Raw genomic sequence first — 22,066 nt, forward strand, 5'->3', positions numbered from 1 at the left:
GAGGGGAAACAAAACCAGGCTGGGTTTTCACTGAGCTGATCATCCACCACAGCCACTTCCCTAGTAAACCAGGGCTCTGAAGGGGAGGGGAGGTGACACAGAGCTAGGTTCCTAGGCTGCCTTATGTGTCATTTCAGACTCCAAATTCCACTAAATTGCCTGATAGACACTGACAGCTTTGTGCTTTTGGATCACCAGGCCCTCCCTGATTAAGATTTCCTAGACTGCACCCAATGTAATTTTCCTATGTGCTACTGCAGGACATTGTGTTCATGTTGGTTAGATAGAAGGATCCTGGATAAAAATCTAAGTGGAAATGGAACATGCTTCAAAATCGACAACTCAGCTGAAAATCAGATCCTCATATACAGAGGAGAGCTAACACCTGTCCATTCATGCCAGACGGGACACATGGTGGGCTGTTGCTAATTCTTTTCCTCTAATTCCCTTCCTCATGGCCCTGAGCCCACTGCTAAATGCAGAGACGAATTTATTTTTGCCAGAGTCTCTTACCCTTCCAAGGCATGTGTGAAAGTGGCCTCTCTCCAATGCTGGGGGCATGTAGCTGGGCTGAAGTAACAGACCCTTGGCAGGCAATTGAGCATCCACGTTCCTCAGCCCAGCTGTTATTGCCTGACTTTCCCAATTGACTACCAGGGCCATATATTTTGAGTCTTTGGTAGAGGAGATGGCAAATGATATGCGGCCAGGGTCCTTCATTTTGGAATCAGTTTGAATACTTCTTAAGCGTGAGATAAGACAGCTTCCGTGAGGTGGTGAAAAGCAAAAGGAAAGCACATCTATACAAAAGCCAACGTACAGCCAACTGGTCTCGGGATCCACTTCCCCACACAACCATCTGCAACCATCTGTACAAGTTATAGAAGCTGCAATCCCCACAAGCATCTTCAAGCAAGTGTTTCAAAAGTTAATGTAGAAGAAAAAGGATTGCACCATGCCAGAATTAACATCCTTCATAAATAAAACGTTCTTACAAATTCATACAATTAAAACTCAACAGAAAATTAGGCAAAGGATATGAAGAAGTAATTTACAAAAGAAACACAAACAGCACTTATCTCCTTCCTAAAATCCTAATAAAATGAAAGCAGGGAAAAACTTGAAAGGACAAGAGGACTGGAAAAGAGCTTACAAGAGAGCAAATGTGACAACAAACTTTTGAAGATGGAAAGCTGTCATGCACATGTAACTGACAGAAGTGTGAGTGTCCTCTATTCAGCTGAGTCTCAGGAGGAGCTCACAAAAAGGACATCAAGGCCCACTGTGAATCCCCAGAACACTCTAAGGAGAAATTGTGTCTCCAAAGACAGGGATGTGGGAGGGGGCTGCAGAGAAAATGACTGAAAGCCTGAATTAGGAGCAGCTGGACACCCAGATCCGCTCCATTCAGGGCTGCACAACCAGGGAATTGGCCTGCCCTCTCCCCAGCAGAAGCCAGGATAGGCCTGACTGTAGGCCCTGGACTGGATGACACCCAGCACAGGTGTGAACAGGTGCCTCACTGACAGCCTGGTTCTATACAGTGGGGCCCCCAACCCCTTGTCGCTCCTGGCTCCCAAGATATCACCTGCCCCACCCAACAACAGATCAGACATCACTGCCCTCAGTGAGGTCCACCATTCAATGTGCCCCTCCACCCACACAGGCATAAGGTCAGCTTTTAGAACCTCACTTTTAAATGTGAATGGATATTTGAGGAAGGCCTCTTACTTGAAAAAGAGACAATTTTTCCTCTTCACTCAAATAGGCCAGATACCCTCTAACCTCACAAAAATATGAACATTAATATAAATATTCAAAATGCTTTGTCTTCACTGAAAGATACTATACAAATCTTCTGGCTGACATACATACTAAACTACCTTAAAAAGTGATTTCCACCAGGCGCAGTGGCTCACACCTGTAATCTCAACACTTTGGGAAGCTGAGACGGGCGGATCAGGAGATCAAGACCATCGTGGCCAACATGGTGAAACCCCATCTCTATTAAAAATACAAAAATTAGCTAGGCGTGGCAGCAGGCGCCTGTAATCCCAGCTACTCAGGAGGCTGAGGGAGGAGAATTGCCTGAACCTGGTAGGCGGAGGCTATAGTGAGCCGAGATGGTGCCACTGCACTCCAGCCTGGGCGACACAGAAAGATTCCAACTCAAAAAAAAAAAAAAGTTATGTCCATATTATGCAAACTTATTTTTGTCCTAAATACATGTGGACAGAATGATATAAAAGTTCTTTTGCTACAATCACAGAGTAGAATGTTAGCTATAGAGCAGAGAGAGTAGGAAAAGTCAGTGCTTCCACAGTGCTGTGCTAAGTCAGGCATCTCTAAGCGGAGCTTGAAGGGCAGCGTGAGCCCATTCACTTCCAAGGTCAAATCTGATCTGGGCTCAGCTGTGTACATGTGGCATAGCCGCTTTTCTTGCACAGAATGTCTCAGGCCCTCCAGGCACACAATAGAGAATAGCAATTAAGAGAGCAAACTCCAGAGTCAGACAGCCTTGTAAGTGAGAAGTACAGCTGTACTATTTACTTCCTGGCCATGGTACAGTACAGCAAGTCACTAAATCTCCATTAAGTGTTAATTCCTCTATCCAAAAATGGGTATAATGCATATAAGGTTGAAGTGATCATTAAATGATCAATTGGTGATGGGATGGTGGCAGGAGATTTTTATGCTATAATAGTACCTTGTACGGTTAAATACACAAAATTAATCACTCAATAAATACTAGCTACTACTGTCATCCTAGTAACTGACATAAGATAATCTGGATTCAAATCCGAGCTCTGCAACATATTAGCAAATTACTTAACCTCTCTGAGCCTCAGTTTCCCATCCACAAAATGAAGGGAATGATACCTATAATAAGAATGCAGGCCGGGCATGGTGGCTCCCAGCACTTTGGGAGGCTGAGGAAGGCAGATCACTTGAGGTCAGGAGTTCGAGATCAGCCTGGGCAACATGGTGAAACCCAGTCTCTACTAAAAATACAAAACTTAGCCAGGAGTCCCAGCTACTAGGGAGGCTGAGGCATGAGAATTGCTTGAACCTGGGAGGCGGAGGTTGCAGTGAGCCGAGATCACGCCACTGCACCCCAGCCTGGGCGACGGAGCAAAGCCTTGTCTCAAAAAAAAAAAAAAAAAAAAAAAAAAAAAAAAAAAAAAAAAAAAAAAGAATATAAACCAACCGCAGACAAAGAAAGCCCAGACCCAGATGACTTCACTGCTAAAGTCTATGAAACATTTAAAAAATACCAATTACTCACAAATTTTTTCCAAAGATAGAGAAGGGAACACTTCCAAACTAATTGTATGAGGCCAGTATTATCCTGTTACCAAAACCAAACAAAGACATCTCAAGAAAATTACAGACCAATATCTCTTATGAATACAGATGGAAAAAATCCTCAACAATACCAGCAAACCAAATCAAGCAACGTAGAAAAAGAATTAGAATTATACACCACAATCAAGTGGGATTTATCCTAGAAATGCAAGGTTGGGTCAACATCTGAAAATCAATTAATGTAACACATTATATCAATAGAAGAAAAAAAATCACACAATTATCTCAGACACAGAAAAAGCATTTGAGGCTGGGCACAGAGGCTTATGCCTGTAATCCCAACACTTTGGGAGGCTGAGGCAGGGGGATTACTTGAGGTCAGGAGTTCAAGACCAGCTTGCTCAACATGGTGAAACCTTGTCTCTACTAAAAATATAGAAATTAGCCAGGTATGGTGGTGAGCACCTGTAATCCCAGCTACTCAGGAGGCAGAGGCAGGAGAATTGCTTGAACCCGGGAAATAGAGGTTGTAGTAAGCTGAGACAGTGCCACTGCACTCCAGCCTGGGCAACAGAGTGAGACTCTGAATCAAAAAAAAAAAAAAAAAAAAAAAAAAAGCATTTGACAAAATTAAATACCCTTTCATGACAAAACACTCAAGAAACTAGGAATAGAAGGGAATTTCCTCAACCTGATAATGAGCATCCATGAAAATACCACAGCTAACTCAATATTCAATGGCGAAAGATGCCTTCTCCCTGAGATCAAGAATAAGACAAGCTTGACCACCCTTGCCACTTCTATTCAGGATTGTAGTACATGTTCTAGCCAAGGCAATCAGGCAAGAAAAAGGAATAAGAGACATTCAGATTGGAAAGAAGTAAAACTATTTCTGTGTGCAGAAGACATGATCGTATATACAGAAAATCCTAAGGAATCCACTAAAATAACTAGTAAGTTCAGTAAGGTTGCAGGATACAAGATTAATATACAAAAATCAACCTTTTTTTTTTTTTTAGATGGAGTCTTGCTCTGTCACCCAGGCTGGAGCGCAGTGGTGCAATCTCGGCTCACTGCAACCTCCGCCTCCAGAGTTCAAGCGATTCTCCTGTCTTAGCCTCCCGAGTAGCTGGGACTACACCACACCCGACTAATTTTTGTATTTTTCGTAGAGATGGGGTTTCACTATGTTGGTCAGGCTAATCTTGAACTCTTGACCACAGGTGATCTTCCTGTCTTGGCCTCGCAAAGTGCTGGGATTACAGGCATGAGCTACCATGCCTAGTTGTATTTTTACAAACCCAGAAGAAACAATCCAAAAATGAAATTAAGAAAACAATTCCACTCACAATAGATTAGAAATAAAATACTTAGAAATAAACTTAATCAAGGAGGTGAAAGACTCGTACTCTGAAAACTCAAAACACTGTTGAAAGAAATTAAAGACACAACTGAATGAAAAGAAATTCCAAGTTCAAAAATCAGAAGACTTAGCGTTGAGATGGCAAGATTCCCCAAACTAAGATATAGATTTAATGCAATCCCTATCAGACTCCCAGATGAATTATTTGTAGAAATGAATGAAGGTATTGCAAGGGATCCAAAAATACCCAAATGACCCTGGAGGGAAAAAAGAGAACAAGTTAGGAAGACTCCTATTTCCTGATTTCAAAACTTACCTCACTACAAAGCAACAGTAATCAAGACAGTGTGGTACTGGAATAAGGATAGACATTTATATCAATGGAAAATAATTAAAGTCCAGAAGTAAACTCATACATCTTTGGTCAACTGATTTTCAAAAAGAGTGCCAAGACAATTCAATGAAAAAACTCTTCTCAACAGATGGTACTGGAACAATACGTAAAACAGCTAACTCAAAACAGATCAAATACCTAGACATAAGAGCTAAAACTATAAAACTCTGAGAAGAAAACACGGGAGTAAATCTTCATAGCCTTGGATTGGGCAAAGGATTCTAAGATATGACACCAAAAGCACAAGCAACAAAAGAAAAATTAGAAAACCTGATTCCATCAAAATTTATAACTTTTGTGCCTCAAAGGACACTATCAAGAAATTGAAGACAACTCATAGAATGGGAGAAAACTTTTGCAAACCTTATATCCGATAAGGCACTTGTACCTAGAATATATAAAGAACTCCTACAATTCAATAATAAAAACACAGTCCAATTTAAAAATGAATCAAAGGACTTGAAGACATTTTCCAAAAAAGATATACAAATGTCCAATACACATGAAAAGTTGCTGGACATCATTAATCAATGGAGAAGTGAAAATCAAAACCACAATGAGAGACTACTCCATACCCACTAGGATGGTTAAAATAAAAAATTCTGAGAATAACAAGGGTTGATGAGAATGTAGACAAATCAGAATCCTCATACACTCCTAGTGGAAATGCAAAATGTTGCAGCTCATGTGGGAAAGTCTGGCAGTTCCTCAAACAATTAAACAAAGAAATACCATAAGACCCAGCAATCCCCTCGTAGGCATACACTCATAAGAACTGAAAACAGGTAGTCAAACAAATACTTGTACATGAGTCTTCATAGCAGCATTATTTACAATAGCCAAAGGGTAGAAGCAACCCAAATACAGACTATCCATTGTATCCAATGGATAAACAAAATGTGATAGTACCTGTACAACAGAATATTATTCAGCAATAAAAAGGAATGAAGTACTAATACATGCTACAACTTGGATGAATCTTAAAAACATTATAAATGAACGAAACCAGTCATAAAAATCTACATACTAATTTATATGAAAGTCCAGAATAGGCAAATCTAGAGAGACAGAAAGTAGATTCATGGTTGCTTAGAGCTGTGTAGGAGGGAAACAGGGTAATATAAAGGGATAGCTAACTCTAAGAGTGTAACATTTCTTCTTCTTTAAAAAAAAAAAAAAAGTATTTATTTATTTATTTATTTATTTTATTTTATTTTTTTGAGACAGAGTCTTGCTCTGTTGCTCAGGCTGGAGTGCAATGACTCAAACTCAGCTCACTGCAACCTCCGCCTCCCAGGTTCAAGCAATTCTCCTGCCTCAGCCTTCGGAATAGCTGGGATTACAGGCGCCCGCCACCACACCCAGCTAATTTTTGTATTTTTAGTAGAGATGGGGTTTCACCATGTTGGCCAGGCTGGTCTCCAACTCCTGACCTCAGGTGATCCGCCCACCTCGGCCTCCCAAAGTGCTGGGATTACAGGCATGAGCCATCGCGCCCAGTCTATTTTGGTTTTAGAGACAGAGTCTCACTCTACACTCTGTGTAGTGGTTCGAGCATAGCTTATCGCAGCCTGAAACTCCTGAGCTCAAGCAGTCCTCCCACCTCAGCCTCCCAAGTAGCTGGGACCACAAGCGTATACCACCACACCAGGCTATTTTTTTTTTTGGTAGAGATGGGGGTCTCACCATGTTGCCCAGGCTGGTCTCTAACTAATTTTTTGGCTTTAAGGAATATTTCCATCTCAGCCTTCCAAATTGCTTGGATTACAGGCATGAGCCACCATGCCCAGTATGTTTCTTCTGAGGTAACGAAAATGTTCTATTTGAAAAAAAAAAAATGAACCCCTCTCTGACAAGACATTTAAAATCATACCTAGTATTTCCTTGGAATTTGTGCTTATTGTGTCAGTCCAGGATTTCTTCATTTACTTTTTTTTTTTTTTTTTTTTTGAGAATTAGCTCCCTTTATAAAATGCTTTAGTTTTAGGGGGACATTTTAGTCATCTAATTTATGATTTGATCAGTTTGGGACAAGATAGCTGATAACAGAACTCCTAAGTTTGACGATATGCCATCTTAATTCGGAAGTTTACAACTGAACATTTTCTTATTTTCTTTTGAGGTAATGAAAATGTTCTAAATTGACTGTGTTGATGGTTGCAGATTATTTGATTATATATATATACTATAAAACCAGCCTCCCAAAGTGCTGGGAATACAGGTGTGAACCACCGCACCTGTCTCACCTTTTAGATATTATCCGCGGAGTGTGTGTGTGTGTGTGTATGTTTCTAGTGTTTTATGTATGCTCTTTCAGGTTGTTCCTTTTGTTTTTGTTTGAGACTGAGTCTCACTCTGTTGCCAGGCTGGAGGAGTGCAATGGCGCGATCTTGGCTCACTGCAACATCCACCTCCCGGGTTCAAGCGATTCTCCTGCCTCAGCCTCCCGAGTAGCTGGGACTACAGGTGCACGCCACCACACCCTGCTAATTTTTGCATTTTTAGTAGAGACGGGTTTTCACCATGTTGGCCAAGATGGTCTCGATCTCTTGACCTCGTGATCCGCCCGTCTCGGCCTCCCAAAGTGCTGGGATTACAGGTGTGAGCCACAGCGCGCAGCCTAAAATTTGTCTTACATGTTGGGTGAACATTTTAACCAAGAACAAGTAAAAATAAGCTCTACCTCTATGGTTTAAAGACTTTGTCAGAGAAAAATTGTACTCTTGCAATAATCATCTTATTAGTCAGCTGATAATCCTCAACCTCTAGGAGAGTGTAAAGGCATGCTCCTTATAATACTACCATGTGAAGTTAAATGTAAAAAATTTATATGCCAGGCACGGTGGTTCATAGTTGTACTCCCAGCATTCTGTGAGGACGAGGCAGGAGGATCACTTGAGCCAAGGAGTTTAAGATCAGCCCAGGCAACATAGTAAGACCCCATCTCTATAAAAAATAAAAAAAATTAGCTGGCTGTGATGTTGTAGTACACCCCCGTGGTCCCAATTGCTCGGAGAGCTGAGGTGGAGGATTGCTTGAGCCCAGGAAATCAAGGCTGCAGTGGGCCATGATCATGCCACTGCACTCCAGCCTGGGTATCAGAGCAAGACCACGTCTCAAAAAACAAAATACAAAGGAAAGAAAAGGGCCGGGCATGGTGGCTCACGCCTGTAATCCCAGCACTTTGGGAGGCCGAGACAAGTGGATCACTTGAGGTCAGGAGTTCGAGACTAGACTGGCCAACATGGCGAAACCCCATCTCTACTAAAAATGCAAAAATTAGCTGGGTGTGGTGGTACACGCCTATAATACCAGCTATTCGGGAGGCTAAGGTAGGAGAATTCCTTGAACTTGGGAGGCAGAGGTTGCAGTGAACCGAGATCGCGTCACTGCACTCCAGCTTGAGTGACAGAGCAAACCTCCATCTCAAAAAAAAAAAAAAAAGAAAAGTTATCTTATAAGTTATTTAGGAAACATGATGTTGGGTGTTAGGAGGAAAAAATGCAGACAAGACAGGGTATTTATATTGCAACAGCACCAAATAAAATACACTCAAAACACCTGAGTAAATGTTACATTTTTTCTCTATTCCCTCTACTTCCATCTCATAAAAAATGACAATTTTGACATTTTTCCTGTTTATTGAAAAGCTATCTGTTTAAAGATTCCAGCAGATGTACTTCTATGGTTCATACAAAAGGAAACACATCCTGCTAGGAACACATACAGGAAAACCCCTACTAGTAGCAAAATCCTGCTCAGTCCATTTGCTGAGACCATTCCAGGGCGTCAATTACTCAAGTGTTCAGTGGGCAGAGAATGCTCCCTCAGCCAGTGGCAACTGCAAGAAGAGTCTAAAATGTCCCATTAGAGGAAAGACCATGTTCCCTCCAAGCCACTGTTACCTGTATGGCAGGTACTTTAATGTAGAAGAGATCCGATGTGTTATTTAATAGAAAAAGGCAGGTAAGATAGCAGATGAGGAGACAAGTATCCTAAACTCAGCTATTTAAATGACAGTGACAGCAGTTTAAAATTCCTTTTAAGAAGTTGGAGACCGGGCAGGGTGGCTCACACCTGTGAATCCTAGCACTTTGGAAGACTGAGACAGGTGGATTACCTGAGCTCAGGAGTTTGAGAACAGCCTGGCCAACATGGTGAAACTCCGTCTCTACTAAAATACAAAATACTAGCTGGGCATGGTGGCGGGTTCCTGTAATCCTACCTACTCAGGAGGCTGAGGCATGAGAACTGCTTGAACCCAGGGGGCGGAGGGTACAGTGAGCCAAGATTGTGCCACTACACCCCAGCCTGGTCAACAAGCGAAACTCTGTCTCAAAAAAAAAAAAAAAAGGAAGCTGGAAATGTAATAATATGTAAGCCTACACAGAATACACATTCACAAGAGAGCAGACACCCAAAGCAAACATAGGAGGTACTCTGATTAAATATAAAAATTTGGCCGGGCATGTTGGCTCATGCCTGTAATCCCAGCATTCTGGGAGGCTGAGGTGGGAAGATCGCTTAAGGCCAGGGGTTCAAGACCAGCCTGGACAACATGAGACACTGTCTCTACGAAGGCTGATGCAGGGAGACTGCTTGAGTCCAGGAGTTTGAGGCTGCAGTGTGCTATGATCATGCCACTGCACTCTAGCAAGATCAGGTCTCTTAAAAAAAAAAAAAAAAAAGTAATCATTTCTGAATATGAGATAGCTGAGCTTTTTCAAATTTTCTAAATGAAATCCAGCAGTGACACTCAAAGAAAGAATTTACCTAACAAATGGCATATTTTTACTGCATGCAACTCTTTAACAGATTCATACATGAGACATTCCAAGAAAAAAACATGCCTTATCTATTTTAATAGAAGCTGTTTAAAAAAGGAAGAAAAAGGACCACACGCAACATTTGCTATAAAGCACAGCAACATGTCAGATACACAACAGATCTCCTCATACACAGCAGTTTTGGCTGAAAGAGATTTGTATTCCACTGCTGATACGGACTTGTTGAAAAAAATGTTTTTTCTAGAAAAACTACCGACCACTTAGCATGACCGACTGACTCCAAGTATGAATAGCCTTGATGTTGGTTCAATTGATCATGACACCAGGAATGGTAAAAATTAAGGGAAAAAAATTCACATGCATTATAGCCTCCCAAATAGTTTCATCCCATCATTATTAATCCAGGTAACAGGTAAGATGCCAAGAATGAGGCATACCAGTAAAAGTGCATTTTGTTTCAATTCAATAACTCAATATCCTTTAGTTTTTAAAGTTTCTAAGAATAAAGAGAAAATGCAAATAAGATCTACCAAGAAGCCTCCAGGCTCGGGCCTCCAAGCTAGGACTGGAGAGGGTTCTTATGCTCATCAATTCCAGGCTCATCACATTTCAGCCTAGAGATGTATAACTCCTCCAAAGATAAAGAACTTCTGAGAAAGAAGCAGAGACCTCGAACTACAAAGTACAGGGCAATTCCAACTTTTCGGCCCATGAACTGTCATACTTTTCCAACCATCAATCCCGAATCATATATACAATTTAGTTTCTCCACATCAGCCAACAATGGGACTTAGAGCTCTATCCTGCGGGTGCTGCTTTGACAGCCCCCAGTCCAGTTGGCCAGTTTGTATAACACTTAAATATGAAACTGCACTTTGTGGCCAGGCGCGGTGGCTCAAGCCTGTAATCCCAGCACTTTGGGAGGCCAAGACGGGCGGATCACGAGGTCAGGAGATCGAGACCATCCTGGCTAACACGGTGAAACCCCGTCTCTACTAAAAAATACAAAAAAAACTAGCCGGGCGAGGTGGCGGGTGCCTGTAGTCCCAGCTACTCGGGAGGCTGAGGCAGGAGAATGGCGTAAACCCGAGAGGCGGAGCTTGCAGTGAGCTGAGATCCGGCCACTGCACTCCAGCCTGGGCAATAGAGCAAGACTCCGTCTCCAAAAAAAAAAAAAAAAGAAAAAGAAACTGCACTTTGTGTACACTTTATAAACATGAGTAAAAATGGAAAAATCAAAATACAGAAACCAGCTGTAGGCATTCAAATGTACTGAGACAAACAACAGAGGGCATCTGTTATGACCAAGGAAGCAAATCTTGCTTCTCACTGAAAATCCTTAGTTTAGCCAGAGGACTATGTGCTCAGTTGTCCAAGAAAAGAACAATCTGGGCTGGGCATGGTGGCTCACACCTGTAATCCCAGCACCTTGGGAGGCCAAGGCGGGCAGATCACGAAATCAAGAGATTGAGACCATCCTGGCTAACATAGTGAAACCCCATCTCTACTAAAAATACAAAAATTAGCATGGTGTGGTGGTGCACAACTGTAGTCTCAACTACTCGGGAGGCTGAGGCAGGAGAATCGCTTGAACCTGGGAGGTGGATGTTGCAGTGAGCCAAGATCGTGCCACTGCACTCCTCCAGCCTGGCAACAGAGCGAGACTCAGTCTCAAAAAAAAACAAAAGGAACAACCTGAAAGAGCACGCATAAAACACTAGAAACACACACATACACACACACCAAGGATAATATCTAAAAGGTGAGACATTACAGGTACGGTGGTTCACACCTGTATTCCCAGCACTTTGGGAGGCTGAGCTCAGGAGTTGGAGACCAGCCTGTGCAACGTGGCAAAATCCCGTCTCTACCAAAAATACAAAAAATTAGCCGGGCATGGTGGCGTATGCCTGTGGTCCCAGCTACTCAGGAGGCTGAGGGCAGGAGGATCGCTTGAGCCTGGGAGGCAGAGGTTGCAGCGAGCCGAGATCATGACACCACACTCCAGCCTAGGTGACAGAGTGAGACCCAAAAAAAATAAAAAATAAAAATAAAAGGTGAGGTATAATAAAGAGGTATGATACTTTCTAAAGTTTTCAAAGATGAGCATTCTTATATTTACATTTTATAACCTATACTTATTTTAGGAACTTCTTACAAAGAGAGGTTGGGGACCACATAATCTCAAACGTAAGCACTCACTGGCAATGTGAAACAGAAAGTCAGTGAGCGCATTGCAGAGTGGAATGTGATGCTATGAAAATAACTGCTGAAAATCAAGTCTGACAAGAAGTAAAATGAGCAGCAAAACAGCAACACATAACAAACCTGAAGACAAAAGATAAAATTCCTAAAATTGGACTGAGTGTGGTGGCTCATGCCAGTAATCCCAGCAGTTTGGGAGGTTGAAGCAGGAGGATTCCTTGAGCCCAGGAGTTTGAGGCTGCACTGAGCTATTACTGCATCACTGAACTCGATCCCAGAAGACAAAGTGAGACCATGTCTCTTTAAAAAAAAAAAAAAAAAAAAAAAAGCTATAATTCTCCCACATCTTATTAAAGAGAGACCCTTTTATCTTTTATGAACTAAAAGATGCCACAATGAGGCCTATAACTCACTTAAAATATAGGAATGACACTACAGAAATTTTGCAATTACTAAAATGTGAGAAAATATAAGGACTTCGAAATCATCTCTAGCTCTTCAATGATAGAAATACATATTTCTATTATAGAGATAATGTGCAAGGATGACATGTTTACAATCCTCCACATCTCCCAATTTTCTGCTTATCACCAGCATCTTTATAAACACAACCACCTCTTTTGGTCCCTGGAGCTTTGAAAAAGCATTGCTGAAGAAACCTCCCTTGGGAAGACAAAGGCAGGCGCTACCTGCCCACTGGGGACACACTGCGGGACACATTGCGGAACCATATAAAATCGCCTGAGGCAGCAGCCATCTCCCTAAAGTGTACCACAGGAGACCAGACTCAGAAGCTGAATTCTGTGTCTCTCTTCAAAGAGCAGAACACAACTCAAAGAGCCAAATTAATCCCAAGAGGAGGTCTTAAACCAACTGCAGAACTTTTATAGACATGAGTGACCTACCAATCTCACTTAAAAATTAATCCTTGAAGCCGGGCGCGGTGGCTCATGCCTGTAATCCCAGCACTTTGGCAGGCCGAGGAGGGCGGATCACGAGGTCAGGAGATCGAGACCATCCTGGCCAACACGGTGAAACCCCGTCTCTACTAAAAATGCAAAAATTATCCAGGTGTGGTGGCACGCGCCTATAATCCCAGCTACTCAGGAGGCTGAGGCAGGAGAATCGCTTGAACCTGGGAGTCGGAATTCACAGTGAGCCAAGATCGCCACTGCACTCCAGCTTGGTGACAGAACAAGATTCTATCTCAAAAAAAAAAAAAAAAAAAAAATTAATCCTTGAATATGTTTCTAAACATTCTTTCTATATTGATGACCTACTTTTCTTATCAACAACTGGTAAAAAAACACACTGTGTATGACTGTTCAAACTTGTTAAGTCTGTTTTTCACTACTTAGTCATATGGAGTAGACAATAAAATTTTATTAATTCCTTGGCAATACTGTTATACCAGGAAATGAAATTACTGGATGCTCATATCTTAAAAAGGGATGGGGGATATTTTTATTAAAAATTTCATAAGGCTAGTCACACGCAAAACTAGCAGTGTCAAAAAACAAAATAATCACCTTCACCTGAAGAATTTCAGCCTTCCCTTTTTAACCCATACCTTGGGCAAGCAGAGATTAAATGAATTAAATGAACATGTACTCCTGACAGTGCTTCAAAGGAACATTAAGGGAGAGTAGGAAAATCTCTGACTTGGATGTCAGACACAAATTTATCTTGACATAGTCACCGACCCAGCTAGATCATCTTGGTCCTCAGGTTGTTTGTTTCTTCATCCATAAAATGGAAGAACTAAAATAAATGATTTCTAGGGTCCTATCAGAGTCTACCGGGATATAGTCCACATCCCCCCAGTAAAAAAGACACAACTCACTGCAAACCACATTACTTACTAACATCCACAGGGTTATACATATTACACATATACTCAACTATGAATGTTGAATAGGTCCTTAATCCCAGTCATTCTTTTATTCAACAACTATTCACTGGGCTTTGACCACGCAGCTAGCACCATACTAGACGTGAGAGACACAACTGTGAGCAAGCAGCCTGGACCCTGCTCTCATGGAGCTTACAGTCCACTGCAGGAGACACACCACAATCAGATATTCATGCAAACATTAGTATGCTGCTGTGGCAAGTGCTGGAATGCAGAAGAACACAAGGTAACTGAGTCAATAATCAGCGGAACAGAACCAGTCAGAGAAGCGACATTTAAGCTGAAATCAAAGAACGAGAAGTCAACTGGGCAGTAAAAGAAGAAAAGTGAGTCCCAGCTGGGAGGAACAACAAAATATCAAGAGTCTGTATCAAAAGCAAGCACTTGTCAGAATCTGGACTACTTAGCCTGCAGGGACTGGAGCCCAGAGACAAAGGGTAGAAGAGGCCGGGAGGTCAGCAGAACCCGGATCACAGAGGGCTTTCTAGGCCATGTTAAGGATTTTATCTTTACTTGCAGTCTTGGGAGCTACAGGAAATTTTTTAAGTATGAGTATGTGACATAATTAGATTTGCATTTTAAAAGCTCACGTTGAATGAAGCTGGAGAATGGATCTGCAGGTGGGAGCATCTGAGAGGATTCAGGGAAGCTAGTTAGGAAGTCACTGCACTTGTCCAGGCCACAAGTCACGGTCCCAGCAGAAACAGAGAGGATGGAGTCAAAAGACTTGAAGTCAACTGAATTTAAAACTGTTTTTGATATGAAGGATGCATCAACAGTGATGCCTAATTTGACTCATGCAACCAAATGGCTGGGGTGCCTTCACACCTTCTCTTTGGTGTGGAGAAAGACTTCCTTACTACCTCTTAGTAGCAGCTTCAAAGAGCCTTCTGTTGACAAGTAAGGTATCTGAAAAGAGTAAAACCATGGGAAAAATACTTTAAAATTAATTTTTAAAAATGTAATTACCTTTCACATTAATATTTGGATCCATGGCTTTAAAATTACACACTTTTGCTCACAAAAGTGTGTGGAGCTTGAAGAAAAACGTATTGAGCGTGCTATTTGAAAATGAAAACTAAGCCAGGCACAGTGGCTCACACCTGTAATCCCAGCACTTTGGGAAGCCGAGGCAGGTGGATCATCTGAGGTAAGGAGTTCAAGATCAGTCTGGCCAACATTGTGAAACCCTATCTGTATTAAAAATACAAAAATTAGGCCGGGCGCGGAGGCTCACGCCTGTAATCCCAGCACTTTGGAAGGCTGAGGCAGGCGGATCACGAGGTCAGGAGATCGAGACCATCCTGGCCAACACATTAAAACCCTGTCTCTACTAAAAATATAAAAAATTAGCCGGGCGTGGTGGTGGGTGCCTGTAGTCCCAGCTACTCAGGAGGATGAGGCAGGAGAATGGCGTGAAACCGGGAGGCAGAGCTTGCAGAGAGCCGAGATCACACCACTGTACTCCAGCCTGGGTGACAGAGTGAGACTCCGTCTCAAAAAAATATGTATATATACAAAAATTAGTGGCGTATGGTGGCACACGCCTGTAATCCCAGCTACTCAGGAGGCTGAGGCAGGAGAATCGCTTGAATTCGGGAGGCAGAGGTTGCAGTGAGCAGAGATTGTGCCACTGTACTCCAGCCTGGGTGACAGAGCGAGATTCCACCTCAAAAAAGAAAAAAAAAAAGAAAAGAAAAGAAAATGAAAACTAACACTGTTTAAAATAAAAATCTCCCCATGTTTCCGGAATTTTCAGACATCCGATAGAAATAGGAAAGTACAGTGCTTGCAATCTTACTACACCTTAGGAAAAATAATTTTGTCTGCCTGATCCCTTTTGTTAAAATTTAAAATACTTATCAGCATATGCATCTTCTAAAGGGAAGAAAAAAACCCCAAAACACTCAATATCAGTATCTACAATAGAGTACAAGAAACCGTAAGAATTTAACTCACTGGAGACAATGCAGTTACTACCAAATAAATACTTTAGCACCATTCAATACCTTTAGAAGAAGGTCTCAGGCTCTTCAGGAAGAAAACCCCACACATTCAATTTCACCAATAAAATGAAAATATCTCTAAGGAAGTAAAGACAAATAAACACAGCCCACTTTCAGAAGGAAACATTTGGGCTAAATATTCTAAGAGTGAATACTATCAGAAGCTTTTATCAGCCGTAGCTGGTAAAACTACAGCCCTAACTCTCCCAAACCCATTTTCCTTCCAAAATGTATCAAGACTTGAAAATCATAATCTTTAATTCTCTATGTTAAATTAATTGGATATCATAATAGTAACCAAAGATAAATTATCTATTCCTCAAATGAAAGTAGGACAATAATTTTAAGTAGAAGGCCAGCAAAAAGATCCAGGGGCTTCCTATTCCTAATACGTTTTTAAACAACTACATTTATGGCTTACGGTGCTCTCTAAAAACTGCCAGAAATAACACACACACACATACACACAAAAGCAATTACAAAATAATTCATTTTTTGTGACCACTTATCGTGAATACAACATAAACCAAAGTCTACAGTTTTTCAAACTTTAATATGTATAAATGAACTCCTAAGCGACGAGATCATTTTAACAGTTGAAGTGGTGCACAATTCACCCTATCTTACTTAACTTACTCGGTTCTTGTCAAATTCTCAAGTCAAATGAATTCTCAAATACATTAAATCCTTGGGGCTCCAGGAGTCACTCAGATGCCCTAAGGCCTGCCCTATGGTTTCTCTGGTGCTGGGCGGGGAACACCTAGAGGTCTACTGCAGACAAACCTCCACTTTCACCACCTCCTCCTCCTCCAGGGAGAACATAAGGCAATGACAATAGCGCATTGAAGGATGAGAAACTCAAGAAGAGAAAGATAGTGAAAGAAAACAGCTTTTTCAATGGCTACCTTAACTTTAAATCCCCTTGACAGAAATTATGGTTCTTCCTATATCTATCTTCATTCCTAAATGAAAGTATGCTTCCGTTGGGATGTTACTTTATTGACTCTAAAGTCAAACTTGCTAACCAGGCCGGGCACAGCGGCTCACGCCTATAATCCCAGCACTTTGGGAGGCTGAGGCGAGAGGACCACTGGAGCTCAGGAGTTGGAAACCAGCCTGAGGAACACAGTGAGACCCTATCTCTACAAAAATATTAAAACATTAGCCAGGCACAGTGGCGTATGCCTGTAATCCTAGCTACTCGAGAGGAGGATCACTTGAGCCTGGGAGGGCGAGGCTGCACTGAGTTTCAATCACACCACTGCACTCCAGCCTGGGTGACAGAGCAAGACCCTGTCTCAAACACTCATACAGACACACACACACGCACACACAAACCTGCTAACCAGAGCTATAAAATACAGCCATAAGAAACCCATGCTGCCAATATTTTTAATTTATTCAAGAAATCAATTAAGTAAATTTTCAATGAGTACCAAAATGTTGTGTTATCCTGCTTTTTATCAGAATATATGCTTAAATAATCAAAACCCCAAAATTTCCTTTACAAATAAACCATGTTTCAATAAAGGAATGTGTATACATGTCTGTGTGTATGTAAATTTACACATATAAACATCTTGCTAACATATTTATTTACAATGAAAATTACGAAGTTAGCTTACAATAACATAGTAAGACTTTTTTTTTTTTTTTTTTTTTTGAGATGCAGTCTCGCTTTGTCACCCAGGCTGGACTGCCCAGGCTGGAGTGCAGTGGCGCGATCTCAGCTCACTGCAAGCTCCGTCTCCCAGGTTCACGCCATTTTCCTGCTTCAGCCTCCAGGGTAGCTGGGAATACAGGCACCCACCACCACACCCAGCTAATTTCTTATATTTTTAGTAGAGACAGGGTTTCACCGTGTTAGCCAGTTTGGTCTTGACATCCTGACCTTAGGTGATCCACCCGCCTCGGTCTCCCAAAGTGCTGGGATTACAGGTATGAGCCACCATGCCCGGCAAATATTTATAATTAGTAGTCCTAGGCTATATAAAACATCTTTATTCCTTTCATCTTCTAGGAAAATGGAAAGACTGACAATATCACAAGTGTATCATGCAAAGTTGAAATTAAATTACTCAATTAACATTTATTGAGCGGCTACTATGCAGCAGGCAATATGCTAGGAAATGGAGGCACCAAAAAGTGTAAGATACCCTCTATCTTTAAGGAACGTGGAATATAGCAGTATTATAAGGTGTTCACTTTCACAAACTAGAAAATAATTCTATACTCAATTTCTAGTCATTCAATCCCAAATGTAATTAGTATTAGCATAGAAATCACTAACACTAGTGATACCCACAAACTACACTTTCATCTACCTTTATAATTCCATAACCAAACCATAGTTACATTTTACTCTAACATATTGTATAAATGCATAACCTATTATCATCACTTTCCACAATCAGGGCCATCTCATCTACCCATCTTACACTACTCTTCCCTAATTACACCAGTTCTGAGTCAGCCCAGTACTATTAGGCACATCCTCAGGCAGGATCTCACTCCCAGTGTCCACAAACACTGACTCTCCAACGCCTGTCTCCTGAATTCCCACAGAGCTCACAGCCTACACTGCAGAATTCACCCTAAAGAGTCATGTGCTTGAGGGCTGGAGGAGGCTTGTAATGTATTTTTTAAACTTTTACATAATTTAAAAGTAAATCAAAACACTAAGCTTGCCATAACAGACTTTGTGAATATGAATTTTTAAAATGACACCAGAAAAATCAAGTCCCTAATATATTTTGCATAAAATGTTTGAATGAGAAGAATTCTTTGAAACCAAGTAGTTCAGACCCTTCACAGAGGCAGTAACAGAATGGAGAGGTCAATAATTTCCCACTGTTTGATGAAAAAAGTGGTTTTTTGGTAGGTTTATAAAAGAATAGAAAAATAGACACGAAATTTACAATCACTACCATGCCCTGATCAACTTCCCAAAGGTCACAGAAACCAAGCCACTTTGCCAAAACCTAAGACCCTTTCAAACTGTGAAGTTCCCAAGTTCCCAAACGGAAAAGGAAAAAAAAGGTTCATAAGTATTTTGAAAAAAAATTTAGCAGAGTCACTGTTTTGGAGTAACAGGAAGAACCTTTCTAAAGCAGGCATGGTTTCTTCCTGATTCCAGGTATCAGGACTAGCCTCCTTACATGGGCTCTGCCTGATTTCACATGCCTCTGCTCAACTTTCCCCTTGAAACCTTGCTGCAATGACTGAATGCAAATATTCCAAAGAGACAATCTGTTTATCAGTAAGGAACCTCCTCTTTAAAAATATTAACATTGTATACCTCTAAAAGGGTTAAAGAACATGAGTGAAATGACATGAATAAAGCCTGGAGTCATCCCAACCCTGAATTAACAGCGGTAGTCTAGTACAGAAATGAATTTGAACCATGTGCTTTGCTACCATGATTTAAAGGAAGTGAGCTTAACCAGGGGAATAGAAGCTTCAAATTAAGAGAGAGATGAAGGAGGATGAAGAACAAGGAGGGCCAGCATCGACCTGGAGGGCTGCAGTGGCATGAGGCCTCTGGACACCAACCACACAGCCTGCACAGGGAGGCTCTTGGGGCATGCGGCATGAGTCCTTTCCTCTCTTTCACATGACTACCAGCTCCCAAGATCCAGAATTCCACTATCACCATAAACAATTTCAAAAACTGCTGTGAATTCAACAGATTCCTTCAATCTAGCCTGGGAACATACCCACCACTTATAATGCTGAATCAAAACAATAGATAGAAACTACTACTAGTAGATCTGAGTTCCAAATAACTGAGTTAGACTCTGGAACACAGCTCAGTCTTGAGTTGGAGACCAAATGTACACACTGCCTGCCTCCAAAACAGAAATTTCATCTGGGTTCTTGCTCATTCACTTTCAGAGAAATACACGGTTCATAACTGTCCTTTGAAGGTATGATATGTTATTTGTTCCACTTGATAAAGTAATTCAGTCCACTGCACTCAAGACATTGTCATAATGCATAAAAAGATCAAACTAGCAGTCTTAGGGAGAAAAATAAGACTTCCAACTTATCTTTTCCTGCGGTAGCACTGTAAAGCACCAATGGCCCACAGAAGAGAGACCCTAAAGGACAGTTACTCTATTTCTAAAACAGACAACGTGCGTCTTATTAAATAACACCCCCAAAGAACTGTGGCCAGTCCTCATTGGCTCCAGCCTCTCTCTTGCTTGCCAAGGAAAACTAGGATGACAATGTTAAGCTAAAGATACTACTAACCACAAAATTAATTCACCATCTAGCTTCTAAAGGGACTAGTTTCCTAATAAATCCCTCTGCTTAACAGAGATGACAGCGCACATTCACGTGTGTTCCTCAGTCCCCACTCTAGCCGCATTTGAGTTTTTATATTAATAAATCAGTCAATTCTTTAAGTTCCTAAGAATGAAAGGAATTAGAATCTTTAACTAGGAAAGAATGCTTGACCATTACGAAAAGGAATTTAAGTATCTTTCCTGTGAAGTAAGCAAATAATGGTGATTAAACATTTGTTGTACGGAAGGGGAGCTTATGAATTTTGTCACACCCCCTATGATGTCAAGAGTGGAAAATACACCCTGACGGCTTCACTCTCCTATCACTTCCTTTTCCATGCGTGTCTACTGTGGTCTCTCATGAAAAATCTACTGCTTTGTTCATCCGGAATGAAGGCCTCAGCAGTTATTGAGACATGGGGACACACACCCAGTTCCACAATGGAGCAAGAAAGACTCTTACACCAAACCACCATGTGACCAGACTTGCAGTCTATCTTGGTTTCCCAAAGACAGAACAGCCACACTGTGAAACAATAATCAACTTTTGCTAATCCTAAGCGGTTTTCATTATGTCTGTTACGATCTATATATTAATAGTTCCAGTACTGGGCCTGTGTTGTTCCTACCTAAACTTGGTGTTTTCAAATACAGACGGCCTACTAATGTCAATTTTTCTGGCAAGATGCAATGCAAGGGCACTTTTGCAATAATAATCGGTCTTCCAAATCCAAGACAAATCTTTGAAACCACTGCTTACTAGTGCTCAGATTATAAGATTGAGGAAATTTAAAAGGATCAATAAAATACTGTCAAGGAGCTTTACATTAAAAATAGGAATCAAGTTTACCAAAGGTTTATCCAAGAGATGTCATGTATCTTCAAGTTTCCTAAAAATACATCTAAAAATCCTCCTAAAAACCTGGACCAAACTTCACAGTTTAATACATGCACAACGTGAATATGTGGGAAAAAGCAACAACAACAACGCAGGTATGAGCTACCAACTGCGGTGATTAACCGAAGAAAACCCTGTGAATAGGCTCGGTTTGCAGATCTGGCAAAAGACCATGGCGAAAGGTTAAGAGAATGGAACTGTTGCCCTGGGTCAAAGACTAAAAAGGGAAAGCCATGTCAGGTTCATATTGTTAAATAAAAAATCCACGCTATACTATAAACCCACATGACTAACTATAAAAATTAATTCACACTACACATGGAATGAGGTAGAGGTGGGGTGGGGGGAAGAAAGGAAGGGGCAGTTAAGTTCCTGATCTTGGGTAAATCTGTCAAGCTCCTGCCACCAAAGTCCACTCATCTGGAAAATGAGGAATAGACCAGCCCACAGTGCTTCCTGCTCTGGCTGTGATTCAGAGTCACCAGGGAACTCACGCCCAGGCAGCTGGATTCATAAAGGTCCACAGATGATCATCACAGAGCAGTCAAGAATGAGGACCTCTGTACCTGAGCAATAATCTCCCAAATTTCTCGAAAATAATATATCCTTTAAAAGATGGTGAGATACTGGTGCCAAATATAATCCATTATTCATAAATTTTAAAAACGAAATGTAGATCATTGCCTGACCAAAGGGGAAAAAATATAACTGCCTTCCACATACAATGTATAGGCCTTCCTACTTTCATTTATATTTCAGTCTCTCTCACTCTGACCTTTGCATTATATTAATTACTCATTACTGCAGCAAATGGGAGGAACTGTGTTTTTGTTATTAATGTAAGATCCAAATGACAGGCCTAATTTAACATCCCATAAAACTACAGAGGCTCTTTTCCCACACAGA

General features: G+C 41.2%; 1 protein-coding gene across 2 annotated transcripts in view; it reads right to left on the reverse strand.

Annotated features, from left to right (window-relative positions):
- CORO1C (coronin, actin binding protein, 1C) overlaps positions 1-22,066 on the reverse strand; it is an 85,676-nt gene that overhangs the window by 57,848 nt on the left and 5,762 nt on the right. The window contains exon 1 of one of the 2 annotated variants that reach the window (XM_011975578.1): positions 514-789. The exons of the other annotated variant lie outside the window; for it this stretch is intronic. Within the exon in view, the coding sequence (XP_011830968.1) occupies positions 514-526 (13 nt within the window). The 5' untranslated portion in view covers positions 527-789. Of the gene's footprint in view, positions 1-513; positions 790-22,066 lie in introns of those variants that run through there. 2 annotated transcript variants of the gene reach the window in all.

This window comes from Mandrillus leucophaeus, unplaced genomic scaffold, assembly GCF_000951045.1.
Source record: "Mandrillus leucophaeus isolate KB7577 unplaced genomic scaffold, Mleu.le_1.0 Scaffold157, whole genome shotgun sequence".
Lineage (NCBI taxonomy): Eukaryota > Metazoa > Chordata > Mammalia > Primates > Cercopithecidae > Mandrillus > Mandrillus leucophaeus.